This window comes from Exophiala bonariae, assembly GCF_035927105.1.
Source record: "Exophiala bonariae strain CCFEE 5792 chromosome Unknown scaffold_15, whole genome shotgun sequence".
Lineage (NCBI taxonomy): Eukaryota > Fungi > Ascomycota > Eurotiomycetes > Chaetothyriales > Herpotrichiellaceae > Exophiala > Exophiala bonariae.
In genome coordinates, this window is record NW_027042490.1 from 639666 (window position 1) to 665153 (window position 25488).

Here is a 25488-nt window from a genome sequence, read left to right on the forward strand (position 1 = left end):
CTGTGAATGAAGTCACGGCTTTGGGTGCAAGTGCTGGAGACGAGTTGAGGCAACAGGAACCTACAAAAGTATGAATTGATGATGTTGTGGTCTCGTGAGCCTGAAATGTAACGGAACAGAACTTATGCCTCTATTCATGTTGCATGTCTTATCATTCGATCTCATAGAAATGCATTCGCCTTTCTCGACCATGACACGTGGACGAAGCTGACTGAAGCAGTTCCGAGACCCTTGTGCGCGTATACCTTCGAGGGACAACCCAGATCATCCCGCTCATTGCCTTCCTACCAAGATCGTCTGTTGCCAGTTCCGTAGACCAAGGACTGAACAGAGCTCGGCTAGAACAGTCGACATGGCATGAAAGTGCTGGCCTAAATCAGTGATCAGTGTAATTCTGTTCCGCACATCCGGCTCGTATTTTGACAGACCGCGCGACTCGCCCCGTCCTCGCTCTCATACAGTAGTGCTGCAGAGGTCTACGTAGGCGATGCAACGTGGAAGCAAGCGCAGCTCTTGGCCCCCTCCGCCGGAGGGATTGCCGTCTTTGTCTGGGGCCAGGGAGTCCGGCTGCGTTGTCCGGCGATTTTGTTACTTTTCGCTCTATTATTGCGGGGAGGTTCCAATCATGATCAATTCGCACGGTACGTCTGGTACTCTGTTCGCTTCCTGGATTGGAATCTTTTCTTCAAGATTTATTCAAGTCATTATCACTACACTATGAATTTAGGATTTCCGGGTAAAGGAGTGTTCAGCCTATTTTTGCATTATATTCCATGATTTTCTCAGACATAGCTGGAGAAGTCTTTTCCTAAATCTTCGACCTGTGCAAATTCCATTCATTCTCATGTGCCAATTCGTCGTTCTTTCGTTCGAGGTGGGAGCTCAGATCTAACTAACACCTTTCTGCGCGCGGTCCGAAAATCTTGCAACAAAGCTGCACGAAGTGGATGGCCGAGGCCAGACCATGACTTGCAGTAGTAGTTAGGTGATCGAGTGCTACCTGGCGGTTGTCGCATTCGCTGCCCGTGCTTCACAGAAAGCGTAGTATCTCTGCAGATCTGGGAAGTCTGTAGTTGAGTCGGAAGTGGTAGAGTACGTCGCAGCGCACGCTTGACAAGACCGAATTGCGACCATGAACTCCCCTTCATATGGACACAGTATGTCAGGAACATAGCCCACGTGCGTGCCGATGAGGTTGGCGGAATTGTATGTCCGATAACACTCCTTGGGGGCTATGCCGACTTGCTGGCGTCGAGCAATCTGGGCCAGTGGGTTCCAGCTCCTCACACCTCTTCTGGCCATTCTTGGGGTATAAGTGTGAGTCGGAAGGGGGCTATTCCAGTCTGCCCACCCGGTTGTGGTGGTGGTGGTGGTGGGAGGAGGAGGTGGTGGAGCGACGCAAACTTCTTGGCCATAGATGTTGAAGATGTCAAAGCTCAAGCCAAAGTGCTCCGGGTTGAGATTGAAGTCCCCGGGATTGGGCGTGTACCACGCGCAATCTGCGTCAGTGGGATTGGGCCAAGATGCATTGACAAAGTCTTCGGGTACAACGATTTCAGGAATATCCTGGCACTCTTCAGGAGCACAAACGTAAGAATCTGCTGGAGGGTTCTGTTCGAAATTGCACCCGATCTGCGGTGGAGTGCATAGTTTTCCGGGTGGACATCCCCAAAGGTAGTCGCTGGGCAATGGATGCTTGGCCGTATATGTTGGATTCACTATCCTCGAAGTACAGGTTACCAGCCCATCCAGTGGAGTTGTCGGGCAAGCTGAGACAGTGGTTGTAGGACCAGGAACGTTGGAAATGACTGTGGTGGTAAGCTGATTGACGATGGTGCTTAGATCAACTTGAGTCACGGTCTGTTGATTGACCACTGTGCTCAAATCTACTTGAGTGATTGTTTGCTGATTAACGATTGTGGTGGGAACGGGGATAGTTGTTGATTCGACCTGTACTTTCGTCACAGTATCTGTGAGATAGACTAGATTGGTTGACCAGACGGTTTTCTCGTAGTACAAAGTTGATACAGAGTAGACTGTGGTGGTCACTGGCTGGCAAGTGCTTTTGCTCTCCCACCCGCCATCATCCCCTGCAAGAGCGAGAGCAAAGTAAACAATTGACACAAGGCTGGACCAGCCCAAGTGACTAACAGCCATAATGTTCTGTATTATCGAACGAGTGACTGCCTTCTAGCAACAATGACAGTGCGGTAGCAAATCCAAGGTTAGGCAGAGACGACTCAAGTGAACGAGGATCGTGGCCGGCTTATAAGACGGTTGAACACTCTTCAATTTCTTGTTATGGCTTGAGAGAAGTCGCCTTGCCTAACTTAGGACGTAGCAAACACCCAGCGGTGGAGCGGTACCACCATTAGAAGCCACCATGAAAAGTAATGAACTAGCGAGTAGGCCACCTCAGCATCATGTATTCATCTTACGCATCGGGGCGACACAAACCTTGCCCGGGCCACCTTCGTCAACAAAGCTCTCCGCGTGCTTTATCGAGCAAGTTCTCAGCCTTGAAAGCCAAGAGATGATGCTAGGTCGCAGAAACACTCCGGTTGGAAAATCTGATAGAGGCGAAGTCAATGGAGCCTCAGAAGAACAGGATTGGTACGCCTCCTCGTATGCGGACGCCTCTTGCATTGTTGAACTCCGTAGCTAGTCAGTCCTTGCATCAGACCCGAGGAGGTATCAACTAAGTCCCCACTTCCTCAGACAAGCACACTCGAGTAGAGGTACTCGGTAGTGAGAGAGGGAGGTTTCCATTGATAGACTCATGGAATCGGGACGAGGAGAGATGGGCTGGGTCTGGAGACAAAAGCATTCAGCCTCAGAAAGTCCGGCTTGTGTTGTATGATGTATCACATCAAAATCCCCCGCATGCCCAGCAGCCGGCCCGATCGGGAATGTCCTTTGTTGAAAGAAGCATGGCAAGATAAGGGACTTGGAAGACTATTGGATGGTGGCACGGGATGTGATGCGCGGGGATTAACCACGGACGGCTGGGGACGAGGCGGAGGGCTCTATTTTTCTCCATTTGCGGCTCAAGTGGAGCCAACAGCACAGACTTGAAGTGCAGTGAGCCTGAGCCGCGAAGACGCTCGGGCAGGTATGCTGCTTCAAGACGTGGTGACTTTGAGAAAGGCACCGTAGTGTCTTCCATCACATCAGTCAATACTACTTGTTAATTGCACTTCACGTCTGTGGATCTGCGTGGCGTGCATCACGCGGGGTGCTCAGACAGCACACCAGTCTTACCCGTTCTGGCCCGTGCGTGTCGCTCTGACCCTCCAAAAGGAAAGTCAGAAACTCAGCCTGATCTTTCTTGCACACGTTCAAGCGTGTCGTTGAGCCTTCTTCCGTTTGGAGTGTCGACAAATGTAATCAAAACCTCCTCAAGTTGTGTTCAGCATCAGCAGCAGAATCGAAACCTGAAGCGACAGGGATGAAAAGGGTGGAAATTGTGTATAAGGCTGTGTTCATGTGCCATAGGATACAAGTAACAACAACCTTGTTATCGTACCTACATATTTATCCGTTTCGAAGGAACTTTTGTTTATTGATCGGCCTGCATTAGTTAGCCTACCCATCGCTTTGTCCACCAAACCCCATGCACATGGCGGCGGTCTGGCTGCATGGCGGACAACTATCCCGAAAAGTAGATCAAGACAAACCTCAAGCCGAGAGATGTGCACAGTCCTTGCATTAGTATCAATCGAGTATCATACGAGGTAATGGAGGCGCCCAGAAGGTAACCTAACAATCTCGCGGCTGAGTGAGGCTTCCACTCCTACGATTCAGACGCCCGAAGAGACATCTCCCAATCTTTCACGATTCCATGGGCGATGCCAAATACAATGCAGTTCTCCCTGAAGTTAGCAGATCGAGGAATCATACATCTTCGATGTTGTAAACTAACATAGGATCGTTCTCCTGCAGAGAATCGGCGGGTGCAACACAACAGACAGTTCAGCCTGACCGCTCATAGTCCACAATTCCGCGACAACTTTGCCGTTGCCCACTTGAAGGTGGGTCCATACCGATGAATGAGATGGATTTGGTGCCCACGGTGCAAAATATGAGAGCGCAACACGGTATGTGCCCGATTCCAGAACGTCAAATACGAGAGGTCTTCAGATCCTCCAGGCAGTGCACCCTCTCTGCATGCAGCCATCGGTATTCTTGGCTCGAGTCAAGCAGGGTTGAAGCAGGGTAGCTCGTGAGCAGCGGGAAAAGAGGCATTTCTGCCGTATCATAGAGACTTTGACACCTTCCCTGCTCTTTCTCCTCTGCTAGGTGGCAAATGGCCCCGAAGCAGCCACTTCTGTTCTGTTGCCGGGTTATGAGATCGTCCACCCCTCCAGCCCACTTCTCCCGCCGACTGGTGGCTAGATCATGCACTTATCTGCTACAAGATGATGCACTATACTCTGGTTTGAATTAATATCTAGCTATCTACACTTCATCAAGCATCATATACCCAGTATGAAGACCACAGTACGCGTATCTCTGCAAGCGCTTCTGCTAGTGATTTCTTTAGTCGCTGCCGACTATAACTCTGCAGAGATATGTTCTTGGGACAGACCAAGAGTTGGTTTGATCAGGACTGATATCTATCTAGAAGGGGGTACATTAGCACTACCCAAAGATGGAAATTGCAAGAGTCCTTCAACTGCAGAACCACTCACTGGGTTGCTGTTCAAACTCGATCTGTCCGCTCCATTTGACATCTCGAATGGTAACACCCCAGCTATATTCCATTCCATTGCTGAGGGAACGATGAGCAATTTCTTCTTCGACGGTGCATTATTCTATGACTATGATGAACTTTACGCATGGGGGTAAGACAGTCACCAATTCGTTGCAAAAGATGAACACACTAACATCTCGGCTTCATAGTGGCACGCCACACACTATCGGGGATACGACTTGGCCATTCACTCTGAGCTACCCTTTGTATGAGGCCACTGACGGTTCAAACAATTCGCTTACCCCAATCACGAATTATGCTCCCGAAGATCGAAATTTTCGTCCTCGTACGAATGGTGCGGGAATAAGCGTCCCCTCTGAAGACCTCGGATTCTACTTCGGTGGCATGTACAACGACAATGGTGCAGTATTTACCCAGACGAACCCACCAACGAATCGATCCACGCAGCTCATTGTTGTTTCAACGGTCAACCAAGGCCGCGCATCTTGGCAGGAGCATATCCCAGATCCAAACGGCATAATCCCGCCATGGAGAGCAGATGCTGGTCTTGTTTGGCTGCCAACGTCAGCCCAAGGTATACTTGTCGTCATTGGTGGTACAACAACGCCAACAGATATAGGTGGTGATGCGAGTAAGGGAAACGCCACGACTTCGCACGATTTTCTCAAACAGTTCTCCATATATGATATATTTACTCAAAAATGGGCAATTCAATCTCTGGACTCCAACTCTGGATTCCCGAATACTGCGCTGGCACAGTTCTGCACCGCGGTAGCATCTAATGAGAACGGGACTGAGCACGATATATTTGTATATGGAGGTTGGGATGGGAACTCAAGCTTGCCAAACAGTGATGTTTGGGTTTTGAGTGTTCCCTCATTTACTTGGAGCAAAGCGGACAGCGGTAAGCGAGCCGGTGTTGCAAGACAGGGCCATACCTGCACCTCTCCCTACCCCGACTCCATGCTTGTTGTTGGCGGCACGGCGGAGTATGGACTTCCATTCGACATCAACCAAGCTGTTGATGTCTACGACTTGAACGAGCTCCAATGGACCGGTACTTATGATCCATACCCCGAGAAACATCAACAGTACCAACGTAACTCACTCATTCAAGATGTTGTCTCTAAAAGGCCAGTTGCAGATTCTATTGACCCACTTGTGGCTGGGTGGTTCAACCAGACTTATCAGATGGACAAGATTAAAACCTACCCTTACAATGTCTCGCGACCTACAACAGCTGGCAATCCTCCACCTCCAGCGAACTCCACCCTTCCAGTCCTTCCGACGGAGGGCCATCATAAAAACAGAGACTGGGTTGTGCCCGTCGCGGCAGCAGTCCCCAGCGCGTCTGTTGTGCTCATCATCGGACTTGCGATCCTACTCTGGCGCCGCAAGAGGAGACTCGAGTCTGAAGATGTCAATTCAAACGCGCAAAACAGGCCAAAGAGCCGGATTGTGCCCTGGATATGGGCGACACACCAGTCACATAAAGAAGTAGGATCAGACACAATGACAGAGGTTGAACAGGCCCCACCAAAGTCCCCGGAGCCTTTGTCCCCAGGACTTCAGGAGCTCGCTGATACACAGAAGAGGGGCTACTTCGCATCCGTCCTGTCGAACGACAGCAGTCATCACCGTTGGTCTTCAACAACTCCAGCGAGATCCCCCCTGAACTACGACATTCATCAAGAAGTGGAGGTCCCAGACAACCCTGTACACGAGATCGAAGGTGAACAACGACCGCTTCCAACTGATCAAGTGAACTATGATATCAGAAATCAACCCATGTATCCACCGACCATCGTGAGTGGTGGAAATCATGCTTTCTCAACCACTGGGTCGCAGTCATCTCCCGAAGACTGGCAACATTCGGGGCCACTAGGAGGCAGTCTTGCTCCTGCTCCAACATCACCACGAGGCATTGCGATTTACCCAGAAGGTGAATATGCTCATCCCGACGGCTTGGGTCCACTCGACGTATCGCCTCTAGTGGATAGGCCGAATCAAAGGCCAAGACACCGACGACACAATTCCAGCGTGAGTAGCGGCATGTCGTTGCCATCCCCTGGCGAACAATCACCCCAGTCGATGCCAAGAACTACCAGAAGCCTCTCAGGCGACCATAACGTTACCACCACACCTAGCGTTCAAGATGACGACATCCAACGAGCAAATCAAACGTACTAATTGCATACTCATTCATTCACATACTAATTAGCTAGCTAGCTGCAGCACATCGGTTCTTCATTTCTTGGAGATTATGTTAAATATGGAAGATGATCCATTCTTCGGTCATTATTGAGCCAGTAAATGGCCTCAAACGCTAGGAGAAAACTTACCTAGGTAGCTATCGATTCAAATAATACAGAGTAGCAAAATAATAGCAAAAGATGATCTTTGAGCTTCTAGAATTATTTCGATACAGAATTAAGTAAAAAAGAATGCACAAGGGTGTGTAAGAGGTTAGGAGTTTGAAGTCAGCTATATAACCCAAAGTCAAAGAGGGTGGCTGTGAACTCCTCTCTTCAATAAAAGTGGTCAAACGACGCGAAACCCGAGCATGTTGTGTCAAGTGATTCGTCTAGTGTTGTCGTCTCTATCAGCGGTAGACAACCACATATACATTAGAACCCAGGGGGACGATCATCAGGTGGTTGACTATTCTCATCTTCGAATGACATTCTGTTCCTGATCTTTCCAATGCCAGAGATCTCGATCTCTACCACATCACCATCCTTCAACCATGGAGATGGTTTCATAAATGCTGCCACACCGTCCGGCGTCCCTGTCATGATGATCGTGCCGGGCCTCAAAGTGATACCCCGACTCAGGTGCCTTATTAGTGCTGGGACATCAAATATCATACTCGCCGTCGTAGAATCTTGTCTAACTGCTCCATTCACATGCGTCAATATCTTAAGGGATGAAGAGTCCGTCATTACATGTCTCGAGACGATCACAGGCCCGATCGGCGCAAATTTGTCCATGGATTTTCCATAGCCGTGCTGGCCGCTCGAGCGCGTCTTGTCCTGCCAGTATCTCGACGAGATATCGTTACCGATTGAATAACCGAGGACGTAGTCTAGTGGGTCTTTCGATGCAGGGATGTCTTTGCACTCTTTGCCAATGATTACACATAATTCGGCCTGGGAGTGTGTCAATCGTCGCTTTTCCTGCCACAACGATAAGTCTGGTGCTCACCTCATAGTCCAGTTGCCATGCCTCCTTGTGAACCGGAATGTCATCGTACGGATTTGCGAGGGCATCTAGTTCAGATTAGCACGGGGCTGCTCCTCAATAACAATTTTCATCGGTAATCAGCTTTGCGTACCTGGATACTTGACGAAGAGGATCGGAAAAGGTGGTAATTTTAGCTGAGAAACACCTGATCAGGGAGGGCTGCCATGAGAGACAGCTTCGCAACCTACATTGCCTTCCTCGGCATGCGCCTTGTAATTTAGACCTACGCCGTGGATTATGGGCGTGGTGGCCAAGGGGCTCAATATCTGGCTATCTTAGAGATGTTTTAATGACATTAGTCTTTGATCGGAGTATACCTTCGCAATAGTGGCCGTCTTGTCGGAGAGTTGGAAATCCGGATCCCAAGGGGTTTTCCCTGAGTATGTTTTGAGCTTTTGTTGTAAGAAATCACCTTCTGAGCCTGGGCCACCTGCTTCACCATAGTGAATGTTGCCGTTCTCGTCTTCAAACCTTAAGAGATACTTGAATGCGTTCATGTTGCTAAGATGCTTCTAATCAATGACTTCCATTTGGCAAGATGCGATTTTGATCGCAAGACGACAAATGTCTACAACTACTCCTTATATTTGACACTTACCGTATGTATCACATCACCCGTTGCTCTTCCTCAATGAGCCACGAAAGTACTTTGTCGAGCCTCGGAGCGGACTTAACAGCTGCAATGGATCGTTTCTGTCCAATCGGTGGTCGGGAGCTTCTTCCGTGGGCCACAACTATGCACCCGATTGGCTAAGTACACTCTCTCAAGCACTACATGCCTGCGTGGATAGAGATTACGAGTCTGAGACCCGTGCTCCTCAATGGGCGTATTTGCTTGCATGCATGAAATGCAGGATCATTGCAATACCATGTCGAGTTAGGCGACGGAGGGGCCGTGGAAGCAATCATGTCTTTCGGGGTGCGCGCGCTCTTGATTCCGAAAGCCCATAGTTTCTCTCGGTCGGCGGCCGCTCGAAGCCTTTGGGATGATTATGTTCAGCTACTGTAATTCACATATATCGGGTCCATCGGACTGGCAATTTCGTCTCAGAATGACTTAATTAGGAGTGAAACTCACAAGACCTTCCAACTTGTACAAGAAAACCCCCCGACAAGTCTAATCCTACAATCATGACAGAGACAATTAGTCCTCAAAAGCTCGCCCACGTTGTCCTTCGAACCGCTCAATTCGACAAGATGCTTGATTTCTACAAAATTTTCCTTGGGGCGAGAGTCGCCTTCAGCAATGGTGAGCTAGGACTACTCCGCTACGACGATGAGCACCACCGCATCGCAATTGCCGGAATTCCAGGCACTACCAAGAAGGAACCGACTTCTGCGGGTCTGTGGCATGTGGCATTCACCTTCAATTCTTTGCAAGAACTATTGACTGCCTATACACAAAGAAAGGCACATGGTATACTGCCAGCCTGGTGTATCAACCATGGACCAACCACAAGCATGTACTATTTCGATCCTGATGGCAACCAAATCGAGACGCAGATAGATAACCTAGAGCCAGAGGAAGCAGATATATATATGCAGTCTCATAGCTATCAAGAGAACCCTATCGGGGTCAAGTTCGATCCTGAAGAGGTGATAGGTATGCTCGAACAGGGAGTGGACGCTGAGGTGATCAAGAAACGTATTGATATTGGTCCAAAAGACTTCCGTGATATACCTAAGGAGATTATCCCATACTCTTAAGCTTACTGGAAGTCATCTGAGAGCCCATTTGCGAAGGCTAGCTTGCGTCTGGCTCCCACTGAAGAAGATCAAAGAGATACTGGATTAGTTATCATCAATAGCAAACAAATTGTGCCAAAGCTTGTCAGTCCCTTTCACTCGAGAGTGTAGAGAGAGCCCTACCATTCCATGAAGCGTGTATCAAGATTATATACAACAACGATATGAACAGTACTCTAGGATTGATATAAAGGAGATGTTGTGAACGAAATGTATACCATTCCTCGACTGGCGTTGATAGACATAGATCTCATCTTCCACCCCTACGACACTCATTCCTGAGACTCTAATTCCAGAAGACCAGTTGCACATTTGCTGACAGAGAACAACCTAACTAGGTTTCGGAATCTGCACAGCTTGGGTTCCGGCTTTTGCGGTCGGGTGAGTAGCATTAGAGCCGAAATACTTCGGAGTTCGGGGGACAATCAGCATCATGGTGTTCTGCAGATATATTAATATTGGTGTTGGTACACACCGAAATCATGTTGATATCAGCACAGGTGCTTCAGGACCAGCGGTCCTTTTATTATCATGGCCGTTTCTAGTGGGTCTACAGTACTATGGCCGACTCGAATCGAGGGCACAAGTACGCAGATGGTGATCGAAAAATTCTTCGAAGCAGCGGACAACCCTACAGAAGCAGGGAGCTTGTCTTTCAGTGAATGTTTCTTGCCAGCAGGAGAACTAGTCGCCAGAGGACATGTTTGCCGAGGTCACAGCGGTAAACTCTTTTGATATGTACCAGGTACATGGAAGTCTCGCTAACGATTTCATGTGCTATAAAGAGCTCATAGCGTTTAGACAAGGCGCGTGGGATCCGATCACCGTTCGCAAACACGAATTGATGAAGGTGTACCTGGCGGATTCTGATACAAAGGATGTTGCTGTGTTAGGAAGAGTAACTTTTGGGCACAAATCGGGTTCCAGTGTGACCCAGGATTTTGCAGGGAACTTTGTCATGGGGCGTACCGAGAGTGGTATACTCATCAAGGAATACCGAGCTTGGCTGGTAGGTTTTTATATGGAGGCTATGCTCGCGCTCACAGCTGACCTGCGTGTTCGGCTCAGGATTCCAGGCCACTCTCTGATTTGATTGCAAATTCAAAATAGTCTCGATCCATGGGTGGGGGACGAGACCGGAGCACCATGATTCATTCTGTATCATGCCTCCAGGAAGCGTGATGCTTGAATGAAGGGTAAGAAACACCATGTCCTCCCGGGTCTGTAGCTTAGTCTATCAACAAACATGGTATTGTCATAGTCGTCCATGGATCTATCAAGCCATACTATCATATGATGGCAAGGTCGGCAGCAGTGCATTACAGCTTTGGAGGCGTAAATGATTGGGGCTTCCGAAGATATATTGAACCTCTATGCTGACATCCTTGGATAAATATCTTTCTGAATGCCTCGCTTTCGTTAGTGAACAGAAACCGCCGAGGGGCACCTCGCGAAGCGTGTCCTGGGGCATCTCCTTGGCCGAGGGCGTACTCCTCCCTCCATGGCCGGACCCCTGGATTCTGACTTCCCCTCGTTCCCCGCATGTCCGAGGGCGCCTAATAAATCGGCTTTGCTTCCAGTTGATTTATCCATGATTCAGACACCTACTTTTGAAACACCCACATCTCGACTCTCAAAATTTCAATACAAGTCTCCAATGCACGAACCCAAAACATCCGTCGCTTGCATCTCTTGCCGAGAGAAGAAGATAAAATGTGATTGAATCCTGTCGATCGAAATGTCTAAGCACTAACACGTCAAGGTCGAGGAGGTTGCCCATGCGAGAGATGTGTCGTATGTAACCACAGGCTCAAATTGCAGGCACGAACTATGATAGCGCGTGTTGACCCTATACTTAGTCAACCGGAAGGGAATGCATCTTTACCTCGACCCGAATCTCGCGTCGGCGAGCTCAAGGCGACCGAACTTCAGTGCTGGAAGATCGGTTGGAGAGAATGGAAGCTCTCCTAAATTCTAGCTCACGCGGTCAAATGAGTGGAAGTCGCTCACCACCAGTCACTGAAAGCTTTGCTATATTAGCTCCAGAGCTGAACAAAAGTCCAGTGTTTGAGATCAAAAGGACCTCAAACCCAGCAAACCCAACACTAGGATGCGCGCAGCCTCAATCAACGACGGTGCCAAGTCAGGTTCCTGTTCGCGGTATTAATACATTTGTGTGACCTGCTCTTGTACTGAACTTCTGTCAGAATCTCAATTTGCATACCATACCTCGACGACGCAGGAGATCTCGCAGCCCTCCAATGTCACCCGTCACATACATGGCTCTTGGACTGCTGTTCCGATGAGTGATTCTACATCTGTGTTGAACGACGAAGAACAGATCTCCATATCCCCACAGATTGTGAGCACGGCGAGATGGCTATTTCAGGGGAAGAGCTGACTTGTTAACAGTCAAATTGGGAACATTTCGGTTTGTGGGATTACTGTGGGTTTCAACTTCGATCGTCTGATATTGAACACAGGACCCACTTCTTGGATAACCATTTGTTCACAACCTGGATTAAGGTGGGTAGCAGAGCGGACAGGGACTGATGATCTTGCGCACAGCGCCAAGGGGCTTCTGTTAAGTTGGTCTCAGCGCTTGAAGTTCAACTGGACCAAAGACCGCACCATAGCTCCGGAGCCCGATTATCATACGGCCCTGGCATATACAAATGGTAGGATAAACTTAGGACTACAGGATACAAAATCTAATACCTTGCAGCTTACTTTGAGGATTCTTTTGAAGCATACTACGGAGCAGTCTACCGTCCTGAATTTGAAACACGCCTTACTCAGCATTTTCGAGAGGCCACCTTGGACGATGATCCGTCCTGGTATGCGCTGAGGAACATTGTCTATGCAACTGGATGTCGAACCTTATTGTCGAAGCAGGGAATCATATCATGGCAAGAGATTCAACATCGTTCCTGGCCTTTCTTTGAGAACGCCCTTTCTGTCTATGTCGAGTTGCTTTTCACGCCTACCGGACTTATGGCTATTAGGGCATTAGTGGCTATGGTACCTGGAATTCCCTTCATCTTCTGATATTATTTCTCTCTGATAATCCGCAGAATCTGCATCTTGAAGGCGCCGGAAATCCAGCTCTCGAATCAATGATGTGCGCAAGTGCTGTGAGATTGGCACAATCAAAAGGCTTACACCGCCAGCCAGCCAGTAACTGGAATCTACCTCGGAACGAGATTTTACATCGAAATTGGTTGTTTTGGGCCATCTATGCTTTGGAAAATCAATTCAGTCATCGTTCAGGACGTCCGTCCGTGGGTTTTCCGCTTTCCCGGCAGGAACTCGATTCATATGCTGACGAACAACTTTCCCAGATCATCGATGATGCTAACATTAGTTGTCAAATTCCTTCGAGTATTCCCCCAGGTAGTACGATTGATCTCGAGTTCTTGACCGCAATGATAGCGCATGCACAAATCTCAGCTCGAATCTGCAAAAAGTTATTAACAGTTTCCGCCTTTCGACAGCCACCAGCGGATATCATCGAAGTAATGGACCAGCTGATCTACCAACTGGAGCATTGGAAGGATTCCCTGCCGACTGCCCTCAGCGATGATCTCCCGGGCACGGTTGTACAACTCTCAAATACACGGAGATTAAACAAGATTCTATACCTCAAGTTTGCTTATTATGGCAGTCTTACGGCTATCCATACAATCTTCTTCTTCCCATGGATATCGGCTATATGCGATATTGATCCTCACAACAAAACTCATAGCGAGCAAATTGCAAATTCCACACGGATCGTGGCAGACACTGCGCGAAGCATTATCCGTGCCACGAGATCGATGCAGGTCAATGCAACGTCCCCACAATGGTAAGTTAGCCTGTCGATGGTCTCGAGTACCCCAATAACTCTGATTATCCCAGGCTCGTATTTTACTACCCCATGGTTGGTTTGATCAATCTTTTTTTACACATCCTGAAACAGCCTTCTCTAGCATCTGCATCTTCCGATGTTGCCATTCTGGACATCGCTGTGGGTCATTTTGGCCACCTTGAAATTCTCTCCTCCTCAGAACTCAGTTACCCGTTTGCAAGGGAGGTTGCAGGCTTGGCTCACATGACAGTCAAGCGCCACAAGAAAGCCAATGCAGACCCTGCCATATTGAGCACTCCGACCCCTGAAAGTCCACAAGCGCCACAATTCGATGCCGGAAATGTCGACTTTGAGGTCAGTCTCAGGCAGAAACTGGTTCTCCAGTGTAACAAATTTGCTAATGCTGGATGTAGACGTGCAACTTTGGGTTTGACGCTCTAGTGTCGGACAGTTTCAGTATCTTCGGTACGGACGATATACCAGTCGAGGGTGACATGATATACTTTCCACCTTAATCCAGAACTCAGCACAGTGCCAAGAGCTCACGAATGGAATTAGCTACAATGGCCAACCCCTTTGACCATGGAGATAACGACCGGCTTCCCAAATACTGAGACTCAGCGATTGTCTAATCGTAAGCCGAATTTCATGATCACGAACCGTGACAGATTCAAGGCCCAGACGTCTCTCCAATCGGGTGTTGCAAGGCTCCGGCCGAGCGTCCAGTCGTCCAATAACACGGCTGGCACGCGGACATTCGGCCCGCTCGATGAGTTAGCGAGAGCCAATTCCCCAGACTTCCATCCTCCCCGGATCTTATTGATCGGCTCGCACGCCATCTATGTTACACTTAGACAGCCAAGGCTGATACCGGGCGAGTTGTGAGTTCTGTGATTCACCTATTGCACGAGACCTCGGAGCTGGGTCTAATGCTCCACGAGTCTGAGTATACTGGACGGGACGGGTCGGGCTTCGCTCAAAAAGATGCCAGACCTGTGCCTTGGCATAGCCTGGCAAACGGTTACCTAGTTAGCTATCTATTTCCAGGAATATCATAAATATGAACACTTATTGGAACCATGCTCCTTCAAGATCTTGAGAAAAGCACGAGAGACATGGCAAGAACCACCATGCCGAACGGAAACAAGCAGAGCGTGCAAAATACATCTGATTATATCTTCTCCCCTCAACATGCAAGTATTGTATGCATTGGCGCTGGTGTATCTGGGATTGCACTAGCCATTGAATTGCAGCAGAAGTTGGAAGACTTTGAGTTGTGCATTTACGAGAAAAACTCGGACATCGGTATCGTTCGCGCCTGTATCATCTCGGTACGAGTCTACTAAGTCGTACACAGGTGGCACGTGGCTAGAGAATCGTTATCCTGGATGTGCTTGTATTTTCACTGGTCAATGGACTCCCGTTTACACGACGAGCTGACGATTGGCAGGTGACGTTCCCGCCCATGCTTACACCTACACTTTTGAGCCCAATCCAGAATACTCTCAGTAGTATGTACAATATTCTCCTTCGTTCAGGAATTTTGATTGACGTCATTAGTTATGTTGGCTCTAGTGAGATTCATGACTATCTCACAAAAGTAGTTCAAAAGTACGACATTCGCAAATACATCCACTTCAACCACAAGCTTGTGTCTGCTATTTGGTCCAAGACTCTAGGTGTGTGGGATCTTGACGTAGAGGTGTCTTCGCAAGAAGATGTTCCAAGCACGACGATCATCAAAAGATCATGCAACATCCTCATCAATGCTGGGGGGGTTTTGAACAATTGGAAGTGGCCTGAAATTCCTGGCTTGCATGACTTCAGAGGACCCTTGATACATTCCGCGCAATGGCAGCATGACCAAGACTTGCACAACAAGACGGTGGCTGTGATTGGTGCTGGCTCCTCGGGTGTTCAGATTATTCCTGCTCTGCAACCAATCGCTGCGAAGTTGTATGCTTTCATCAGATCCCCAACCTGGATTGCCCCATCTCGAGGGTTTATCGACCCCCCTGGAGAGGCTAATGGGAAAATCGATATGGTTTATACTGACGAGGATAAAAAAAAGTTCCGTGATGATCCCGATTATTTCCTCCAATACCGTAAAAGTATTGAGAGTAACTTGAATCGCATCATCGATGTGTTCCTGAAAGACAGCCAGAGACAAGCCGGCGCAAGACAGGTTTTTGCTGATACTATGAAAGCCAGACTTGGAGCCGATAGCGTTCTTGTTGAGAAGCTTATCCCAAGTCATTCTGTCGGATGCAGGCGTTTGACACCTGGACAAGGATTTCTAGAGGCCCTACGTGCACCTAATGTCGAGGTTGTTACCAGCGAGACTGAGCGCGCTGTGGCCGATGGGCTGATCACCACAGATGGTCTTCTCCTCAAAGTCGACGCTATTGTGTGCGCTACCGGGTTTGATACCAGCTGTCGCCCTCGTTTTCGTCTTGTAGGGGAGGATGCGGTAGATTTGGCGGAGCTGTGGAAGAACTCAGATGATGTTGAAGCATATCTTGCCCTTGGTATTCCACGCTTTCCCAATTATTTCAGTGAGTTTTCATCGAGGTCTGATCGGGATGGAGATCCACATCATTGACAACGTGTAAAGTGTTTATTGGGCCGAATGCACCGATCTCCAATGGGACCTTGATTCCGGTTATTGAGAGGCAAGCTTCATATATGTCGTCAATGATCCGGCGGAAATACCAGCGGCAGCGCACCAAATCCTTTTCGCCATCAGTGCGTGCAACCGCGCTGTTGAACCAGCACCACCAGAAAGCATTACAGCGCTATGTCTGGACAGACAGCTGTAAGAGTTGGTACAAGTCTGGCAAGAAGGAAGGCAAGGTCATTGGTCCCTGGCCTGGAAGCAGTTTGCACTATTTTGAAGCAATTGCGGATCCGAAATATGAAGACTGGGAATATACCTACTGGAACAATGAGGCTGACTCGGTTGGCAAGCTGGGTGTTGATGGAATGTGGCAATATTTGGGCAACGGATCCACCCTGGCTGAATTAGAGGACGAAAGGACAGGGGGAAAGGAAGATTTGGCATGGTATCTTGGATAGGTAGTGCTGTGAACTATCCAGATTCAAAAAGTAGATTGAGAAATTGAGAAAATTGAATGTGCCAGCACTCAGCCTGGGGCATGAAACTCTAGGCATCATACACTGCTTGTTTCCTGACGAGATTTTAATTGATGACCCTTCAATATCTGTGAGCAGTATTTGGTCTGTCGTCAGTTGATCAATTTCGAAGCATCCGAGTTGGCATGGTGAATGTCAATAGCTTTACAGGATCGGCTATTTGCGGGGCTTATGCTGCTCCTTTGCATTACCACAGCTCTGTTCAGCTTTATTCTGGGTTTTCCACGCGAGATGGTCTCATATTCTCTTTGGGCTGGGTCGATATTACACTTACGTCGTATTCTTGGGCGAGGGGGCGTTCTTGACAAAGTTCTCCGCAGGCTGGATTTCAAGTTAGTTGCATCGTTCATCGACCGAAAATCAACCATGGCAGTGGACTCCACTATGCTTTGTCGTTGCTGCTGGGAACACCAAGAGCATAGTTCTCTTACTGAGGCAGGAGCTGGCATGAAGGTAGTGGGCTCCGCACCTGGAACAGGGTTAAAGGTGACATGTACTGCTGGGAGACTGGCAGCTCTGAAGCTGTTTGTATGAGGAGGTGCGAGCGAAGCTAGCACGTCGCGGTGACGAAAACGCGTGACTACGGTGGACTGCGCGAGCCAACACGCAGAAGTTTGACACTGGCTTCTCGTTGGAAGATTCATGAATGGTCCACGATTGATCGGTCAGAGTCCGGGCTGGTTACGCCTTGTGAATTGCATCAGAACGTTTTTCATGTGGTTTCCATCAAGAACAACAAAGCAAGGGTGCAGAAAACCCATTACCAGTCCTGACCACTCGAAGCAGGTCTAATGGCCAACCTAATGCCGTGAAGCACAAGAGACCTTGCAAAGCTCACGCCTATCTTCGACTTGCCTCGTGAAGTTTTTTTTCCTGAGAGGAGGAGTACCAAGAATTGCAAATGCTAGCCCAGGCGATGAACTAACACAAGATTGTCAGAATTGGACCATGGTGTGGCTCTTGGCGGAGCCCTTGCAGCGCTTCAGACCGATGTCGGCAGGGCCCTTAACTAACTAGTTAACTAACGAGCCTGGGGGTGCTGTGTTGGTCGCCAACTCCCAAGGTGCTTAACTATGGATACCTAAGTCGGTACATAGTTAGCGCCTTCTTGGCCACCACGAATTGGACCACCCTGAGTCCATTGATACCATACCATGATGTAACATGACAGAACATTACCTAGGTATCTAGGTAGTCAAAACTGTTTTCAGGTCTTGAACGTTCGTCACACTAGCTCTTTTCTCGGGCTCATGCAATTGCATGTTTTTCTGCATGTATGGAGGAGTCGGGACCCGCAATGGCGACCATCCCTGCTTTGATGATGGGCGGTCCCAACTCCTAGCACCGGAGTGAGGAGGCAATGGAGTTGCAAAAAGATGCGAGTCTTTTCGATGGCACTGTGGCCCCAACGATCGGCTATGCGCCCCTTTCAGTCCAATGGACAAGCTTGAGGCCATGTACGAAGACGTGGTGCCCTTTCCCGTACTGTCGACTACATCAGATATGTCCAACATTCACGACAGCCGAAAAGAGCATCCTGTCGACATTGATCCAGAATGAAACTACTTCAGAACCTTGGGCGATATCCTCGCCTTCTTCTGGCCGGCGATCCATCCAAAGCTGAAATTGGTACTCTGCTGTTGGGAATAACATGCGCCATAGCATCGGGGGTACCGTTTCCATTAATTGGAATTATATTCGGTCAGCTTCTCGACGATTTCAATTCCGCAACATGCAACTCACCTGAAACTTCGGAGAGCGCGTCTCAATATCAAAACAGTGTGAATGACAAGATATTGTTGATATTATACTTGGCAATCGCTCAATTTATCACCATCTACATCCACCTTACATGTTGGAGTCTGAATGGTGCTCGACTGGCTCAACGACTCCGGGAGCAATATATTCGAAACCTGCTCAGACAGGAGCCATCTTACTTCGACAGTCTTCCTCCAGGAGAGGTATCATCTCGTCTTAATGGAGACATTCAAGCGATCCGTTCCGGCACCGCAGAGAAAGTCGGGATATGCCTCTCAAGTGTATCATTCTTTATCACAGCATACATCGTTGCCTTCATCAAGAACCACGATCTGGCAGCGATGCTCATCTCCCTTATTCCGGCCTACTTTTTGATGTCAATTGTGGGAAGTCACTACATTGAGAAGTATTCCGCTCTCATGTCCGACTATGCAGCCACTGCTGCCTCAATCGCTTCGGAGGCACTATCAAACATTGTGGTCGTCCAGGCTTTTGGTGCAAATGTTCGGCTCGAGTCCAAATTTTCAAAGGCACTGCAGTCGAGTGAACACGAGGGTCTGAAGAAGGCCACGGCCGTCGGAGTGCAATCTGGGCTCTTGTACTTCATTGCTTACTCCGCAAATGGTCTAGCATTTTGGCAAGGGAGCAAACAAATCGCAGACTCTGTGCGGAATGATTCCACTGGAACCACTGTGGGTGCCACGTTCACTGTAATCTTCATCCTGATCGAAGCTACGTTGACTCTGAGTATGGTGGCCCCATTTCTACATTTGTTTGGGGGTGCCGTTGCTTCATACGAGAAATTACAAGAGGACCTTTACCGTGAACCGAGCATCAACGGTACTGGTGACTCGGGAACACGGCTCGACCAAGCTGACGGGGCACTGGAACTTAAAGAAGTTTCCTTTGTGTACCCGTCCAGAGCAGATGTTACTGTCCTAGATCGTATCAACATCCGAATTCCGGCGAACAAACACACTGCCATTGTCGGACAGTCTGGAAGCGGTAAATCGACTATAACAGGCCTTTTCATGAGATTATATGACCCTACGGAGGGCCAAATTCTTTTTGATGGTATAGATCTTCGTGCTATCAATGTTCATGATTTGAGAAGTTTTATTGGCCTTGTACAACAGGAGGCCTCTCTGCTGGACCGATCGATACTGGAGAACATTGCTCATGGACTGATCAACACAAGTAACCCCCAGCACTCTCATCTCAAATCCACTCTGCTGAGCGATAGGATTGGATCACTAGCAAACCAGTTGCGAGGTGGCGAGGACATCCTGGCGGCGGCAGGAAAGATGGGTTCTGAGATGGTTGAGATTGTCAATATTGTGCAGAAAGCAGCCGTCCTGGCAGATGCCAATGACTTCATTCAGAAGCTTCAGCATGGTTACGGCACAGTCGTCGGCTCAACTGGACGCCTCGTGAGTGGTGGTCAAAAACAACGCGTTGCACTAGCGAGAGCCTTGGTAAAGGATCCCAAGGTCCTAATCTTGGACGAGGCTACGGCCGCATTGGACTCCAGCAGCGAACGCCGCATCCAGGAAGCCATTTCCAAGATTGCAGTCGACAGGACTGTAGTCACAATTGCACACCGCCTTGCAACTGTCACCTCAGCGGATAATATCATCGTAATGCACAAAGGCCGTGTCATCGAAGAAGGCGATCACCCGACTCTGATGGCAACATCCGGAGCATACGCTGAAATGGTCCGACTCCAAGGCTTGGGGGTCAAGGGAAAAGAGCCATACTCTGAAGAAAGCGATAAGCAGATATCTTCGACTGTGCTGACCGAACAGAATTCTGAGAAGAGCAGCTTCTCAAATGACGAGACTGGAGACCCTGAGAAATCCGAATTCCTCACGCATCAAGTCATCGTGCCGGCTTTAGCTGAAGAACAAGACGAACCGTTCACTCCCAAGAGGTCTGTTTGGTCTGTCCTAAGAGGATATGCACCAGCCCTCAAACCACATATTTTGACTATCACTGCTGCTCTTATTGGTTCTACCGTTGTAGGAGGCTCATTTTCGGGAGAAGCTGTGATATTTGGAAATACTGTTGGGAGCCTGAGCCCCTGCAATTCTGAGGAAAGCATCAGATCGAGAGGAAATTTTTTCGGATTGATGTTTTTCGTCCTTGCAATTATCGAGTTCTTCGCTAACATAGTGAGTTGGTCTGGTTTCGGTTGGGTTTCCGAAAAGATCGTTTACACTGTGCGGGTTCTTTCATTCCGATCGCTCTTCGAACAGGACATCCATTGGCATCAATCCGAGGGACGTACACCAGCTTTGCTCCTATCTTATATCACTAGAGATGGAAGTGCTTTGAGCGGGTTGAGCGGATCCGTCATTGGTACGCTTTTCTCTATCACTATCAATCTGATCGCGGCGATTGTCTTAACCCATATTGTCGCTTGGAAGATAGCGTTGGTATGTTTATCCCTAGTGCCACTCCTCCTTGGGGCTGGCCTGATGGAATTGAGGGTGCTCGGACAATTTGAGGAGAGGCATGAGAATGCGTATACCAAGTCAGTCGACATCGGAGTTGAAGCAATCACATCCATCAAAACTGTGGCGTCACTCTCCCTGGAAGAAGAGATACTTGGAACCTACCGGCGGTCTTTGAAGGGTCCTCGCAAGGAGACATTCAAGGTCAGCCTTCAAGCAAGTCTGTGGCAGGCAATGACGTATCTACTGGGAAATCTTGTCAATGCTCTGGCATATTGGTGGGGTGCCAGACAGATTATTGCAGGGACGTATACTCAGGTGCAATTCTTGATAGTGGTGTTTTCGCTTCTAGTCAGCGCCTTACTTTGGAGTCAAATGTTTGCCCTCGCACCAGAGCTTTCTAGTGCAAAGGCAGCTATGGTCAGGATATTGAGTTTGATAGACCTGGGATCCGATAAGATGCAAGGCCGACTGCCTAGATCTTCCCCTACGCAAACCACCAAAGAAGAAGATTTGGAGGTCGCAGCCAAGTCAAACGTCTCACGTGAAGGTTCCACTACGGCCTCCAGTGTTCGACTTCAAGACGTCCACTTCGCCTATCCAGCTCGCCCAGACGTCAAAGTGCTGAACGGATTGAGCATTGACATCAAATCAGGAACTTTCTGTGCCTTCGTTGGTCCAAGTGGTGCAGGCAAGTCCACAATTGTTTCTCTTATCGAACGGTTGTACTCTGCAAGCGCAGGAAACATTTTGATCGACGGGTTTGACATCACTGGAAGTCGAGATGTCACTTTTCGAGATACGATTGCATTGGTACCACAAGACAGTGTGCTTTTCGAGGGGGATATTGCCTTCAATATAGGTCTTGGTGCTAAGCCGGGACAAGACGTGTCATTGGACGAAATCAAAGAAGCCTGCAAGCTCGCAAACATCCATGACACTATTGAGGAGCTACCAGACGGCTATGACACACTCTGTGGACCCAATGGAAATCAATTTTCAGGAGGTCAGAAGCAAAGGTTGTCGATTGCTCGCGCACTTGTCAGAAAGCCAAGGCTCCTCATACTCGATGAACCGACTAGTGCTTTGGACGCCGAGTCTGAGAAGCTACTGCAGGCCGGATTAGACAAGGCTGCAAACGGTATCACTGTTATTGCCATTGCTCATCGACTTCACACAATTCGCAGGGCTGATACCATCTTCTTGATTGAAGAAGGGAAGTGTCTGGATCAAGGTACCCATGAGGAATTACTGGAGAGGTCTGATAGCTATCGACTAAATGTCATGCATCAGACATTGGCTGAGTGATTGATAGTATTATTTAGCAGCTACATAGTTCTTTGAAATTCTAACCATTGTTTTGGTCTCAAGACATACTTAGTATCGATTAGCGCTCGAGAAGTCAATCAACTAAGTTAGGTGGTCCGACACTTAGAGGAGCTGCGGACATGGACATATCTTAACTAGCAAGCATGTTACTGTAGTAAATTACTGAATACAGATAACTGAGAGATTTTCCATCTGCGTTTGAGACACACCGAAATGTGTTCGACCTGAGAGCACTTGCATTCAATTAACATTGATATATTCAACGTGGTTCGGGATCTGGGGAGAACAGCTCGTGTCGGGGGTCTCTGCGCCTTACGAAAATAAGAGCAAAGCACCTTGAGGGAAACAAAAGGATATTCAGTGGGAGGTTTCATTCTACATCGAACATAAAAGCGACATTCAAGCGAAAACACTGTTTCAATTACGGCTCCTGAAATACAGTAATTTTAAAACCCGTTTGAAATAAATTTCTTGGTCAACCCTTGAAATACGCTGTACAGCATGTGGGGCGGCTCTGGAGGGTCGTCGGGTCGAAAATTCGAGGGCTTCGCGTTCTTTTCACACAACTGGGATCTTCAGGTACCCACCTCGTTCATTTAGCTCGATCCAGGTTGTGTCAAGGGTCTTCAATACGCTACTGCAGAGCGTGAGTATGTTCTTGGCTCTGATGTCTCTTTGCTTTTTTTTCAACGATTCCACAGGATCAGATTTGCGACATACGTCCTGGTAATGTCGTATTGATGGAAGCTGGATCATGGTAAATCTTTACCCGATCCACGTAGCATACTAGACCGGAGCCGAAGATGTCATCATGCAGCTCGGAGCTCTAGATCGGAGCGACGATTCTACACCCACATGATTGCGTTTTGAGAGACGCCGGTTTGCGCCTCGGATGTTTGGAGACGCTCGTGAAGAAAGCATGTCCAGTGCTAGAGACGGACGAAGTGCCCGTTGGATAGGGCCGAGTTCGGCTGTGACAAGATTAGTATGTGTTTCATGTGTCTGTTAGCAGGGAGAGCCTCGTGTATGATCGACTCATAGGGAGAATTCTGAAAAGTTCTGCTATGGTCAGTGAAGAAGTCTTTAGATACTGTTGCGTTTCAATGTTTTTACTGGGTTCGGACTGAATCATCGGCACGATTAACTCCTCGAGATGTCTTTAGAGATCGATTCCGGTGGCTTGATAGCCCCAGGTAGAACGCCTGCAGTCGTCCATGGAAGTTCGAGCGTTCCACTCCTTGACCTGACTTTGAGTGAACTGCTCGACTTCCAATGCATTCGCTACGGCTCCAGAGAATGCGTGGTAATTCCCTGGACTGGTGCAAGATGGACCTACGATTTCTTGAAGCAAGAAAGCATCCACATCGCGAAGGCATTACTAGAGAGGGGAATTCGACCTGGTGATAGGATAGCAATCATGGCTGGGAACTGCGAACAATATGTGTCAGTCTTCTTCGCTTGCATGCGAATCGGTGCCATATTGGTAATTCTTAACAACACTTACACGGCTTCGGAAGCATCCTACGCTCTGGGTTTTACTGGTATGAATGATAACGTTACTAGGGTTAGGAGGAATTACTGACAAAAGGTAGAATGCAAACTACTCTTTACAACACCAAGAATAGGTCTCCATGATAACAGACCTCTCTTAGCACAACTTTCTAGAAAGCCAGGATTTGTGAAGGAAGTCGTGATTCTCAGAAATTCGTCCGGACGTTTCACGGCTTATAGAAAACTCGTCGACCTTGGAGCGACACTCTCGGACGAGAAGTTACTATCGGTTGCGGCACAGTTCACAGCCAACGATACTTGCAATCTCCAGTTCACGAGTGGCACAACCGGTCACCCCAAAGCCGCAATGTTGACGCATCAGTAAGGATATCATCCTGCAGATTGCATCTCCAGCTAATGAATTATAGCTCTCTTGTTAACAATAGTCGATTTATTGGCGACAGACTAGCATTTACTGAGGTCGATGTACTATGTTGTCCACCGCCGCTTTTCCACTGTTTTGGCTTGGTGATAGGTCTTTTGGCATGTATCACCCATGGTGCGAAAGTCATCTATCCAACAGAGACTTTCGATGCTGCTGCTTGTCTTCGTGCTATCTCGGAAGAGAGGTGTACAGCTCTTCATGGTGTACCCGCTATGTTTGACTCCATATTTAGCCTGCCTTGGCCAGAAGACTTCGACTGTAGTAGATTGCGGACGGGTATGATCGCTGGTGCCCCTATCCCAAGACATTTGATGGAGCTGATGGTCAATGACCTCGGAATGACCGAGTTCGTCAGCAGTTATGGTAAGTCTTGCGTCACATCGAAGGTGAAGCTTATCTCGCTGATTCTTTTCAAGGACTTACTGAAGCTTCGCCTACTTGTTTCAACACTTTCCACGACGATTCGATAGACACAAAAATGAACACCGTCGGCCACGTAATGCCTTTCGCACATGCCAAAGTCGTGGATCGGGAGGGCAGAACACTTTCTGTTGGTCAGCGCGGTGAGCTATGCATGGCCGGCTACCAACTACAGCGTGGATACTGGAAGAATCAAGAGAAGACTGACGAGGTCATGGTACGGGATGAGGCGGGGGTGCTATGGCTGAAGACTGGAGACGAAGCCATCATCAATAAAGACATGACGTGTACCATCACGGGAAGATTCAAGGACATCATCATTCGTGGTACGTGAAGAGGTTATACTGACTACTCGAGCTTTTCATCTAATGGAGTTTCCAAATACCAGGCGGTGAAAACATCTACCCATTAGAAATCGAGGAACGACTGTTGCAACACGATCAAATCAGTAAAGCGATTGTCGTCGGTGTCAAGCACAGCCGATATGGAGAAGTCGTCGCCTCTTTTCTGCAACGTGCCGAAGGTGCCACCGGTAAGGATAAGTCGTCATTGAGTGACGATGATATAAGGGAGTGGGTAAGGATGACTCTTGGAAGGCACAAAGCTCCGGCACATGTGTTCTGGCTCGGAGAAGATGGAATTCCAAGCTCGATACCTCTAACAGGAAGTGGGAAAGTCCGGAAATTTGAGTTCGTCAAGTTGGCAGAACAGATCCTGCTAACCCAGAAAGCAAAACTTTGAGATCGTGGTAGATTTTAGAGCATTCAAAGCATGAGTGTGGAATTCAGAATTGCTAAGTGCATGCGCAAGCTGTACCTTAAGAGCTTAGATCATTTGCATATAGTCGCGTGTACTTTTAGTATTGGAGACCTCAAAGATTATCATTATG

At 48.4% G+C, this 25488-nt stretch overlaps 8 protein-coding genes across 8 annotated transcripts; 6 read left to right on the plus strand and 2 right to left on the minus strand.

Annotated features, from left to right (window-relative positions):
* Nucleotides 1–996: 996 nt before the first annotated feature.
* Nucleotides 997–2157, minus strand: LTR84_003204 (uncharacterized protein; the record flags this gene model as incomplete). The annotated part of the gene is made up of 1 exon (XM_064846799.1): nt 997–2157. One exon carries the CDS (start codon nt 2155–2157, stop codon nt 997–999), a length of 1161 nt encoding a protein of 386 aa, XP_064705779.1.
* A 2331-nt stretch (nt 2158–4488) lies between these two features.
* Nucleotides 4489–6904, plus strand: LTR84_003205 (uncharacterized protein; the record flags this gene model as incomplete). The annotated part of the gene is made up of 2 exons (XM_064846800.1): nt 4489–4844; nt 4903–6904. 2 exons carry the CDS (start codon nt 4489–4491, stop codon nt 6902–6904), a joined length of 2358 nt encoding a protein of 785 aa, XP_064705780.1.
* Nucleotides 6905–7341: 437 nt separating this feature from the next.
* Nucleotides 7342–8454, minus strand: LTR84_003206 (uncharacterized protein; the record flags this gene model as incomplete). Its single annotated transcript, XM_064846801.1, has 5 exons — nt 7342–7863; nt 7919–7983; nt 8049–8091; nt 8146–8223; nt 8275–8454. The coding sequence occupies 5 exons, from the start codon at nt 8452–8454 to the stop codon at nt 7342–7344; spliced, it is 888 nt and encodes a 295-aa protein (XP_064705781.1).
* A 634-nt stretch (nt 8455–9088) lies between these two features.
* On the plus strand, nt 9089–9664 carry LTR84_003207 (uncharacterized protein; the record flags this gene model as incomplete). Its single annotated transcript, XM_064846802.1, has 1 exon — nt 9089–9664. The coding sequence occupies one exon, from the start codon at nt 9089–9091 to the stop codon at nt 9662–9664; it is 576 nt and encodes a 191-aa protein (XP_064705782.1).
* Nucleotides 9665–11813: 2149 nt separating this feature from the next.
* LTR84_003208 (uncharacterized protein) lies at nt 11814–14065 on the plus strand (the record flags this gene model as incomplete). The annotated part of the gene is made up of 8 exons (XM_064846803.1): nt 11814–11850; nt 11911–12065; nt 12116–12134; nt 12187–12381; nt 12429–12724; nt 12778–13547; nt 13601–13904; nt 13964–14065. The coding sequence occupies 8 exons, from the start codon at nt 11814–11816 to the stop codon at nt 14063–14065; spliced, it is 1878 nt and encodes a 625-aa protein (XP_064705783.1).
* A 615-nt stretch (nt 14066–14680) lies between these two features.
* LTR84_003209 (uncharacterized protein) lies at nt 14681–16625 on the plus strand (the record flags this gene model as incomplete). Its single annotated transcript, XM_064846804.1, has 5 exons — nt 14681–14855; nt 14908–14946; nt 15001–15061; nt 15111–16105; nt 16165–16625. The coding sequence occupies 5 exons, from the start codon at nt 14681–14683 to the stop codon at nt 16623–16625; spliced, it is 1731 nt and encodes a 576-aa protein (XP_064705784.1).
* Nucleotides 16626–18259: 1634 nt separating this feature from the next.
* On the plus strand, nt 18260–22222 carry LTR84_003210 (uncharacterized protein; the record flags this gene model as incomplete). Its single annotated transcript, XM_064846805.1, has 1 exon — nt 18260–22222. One exon carries the CDS (start codon nt 18260–18262, stop codon nt 22220–22222), a length of 3963 nt encoding a protein of 1320 aa, XP_064705785.1.
* Nucleotides 22223–23396: 1174 nt separating this feature from the next.
* LTR84_003211 (uncharacterized protein) lies at nt 23397–24933 on the plus strand (the record flags this gene model as incomplete). The annotated part of the gene is made up of 4 exons (XM_064846806.1): nt 23397–23784; nt 23896–24115; nt 24181–24542; nt 24596–24933. The coding sequence occupies 4 exons, from the start codon at nt 23397–23399 to the stop codon at nt 24931–24933; spliced, it is 1308 nt and encodes a 435-aa protein (XP_064705786.1).
* Between the last annotated feature and the right edge of the window lie 555 nt (nt 24934–25488).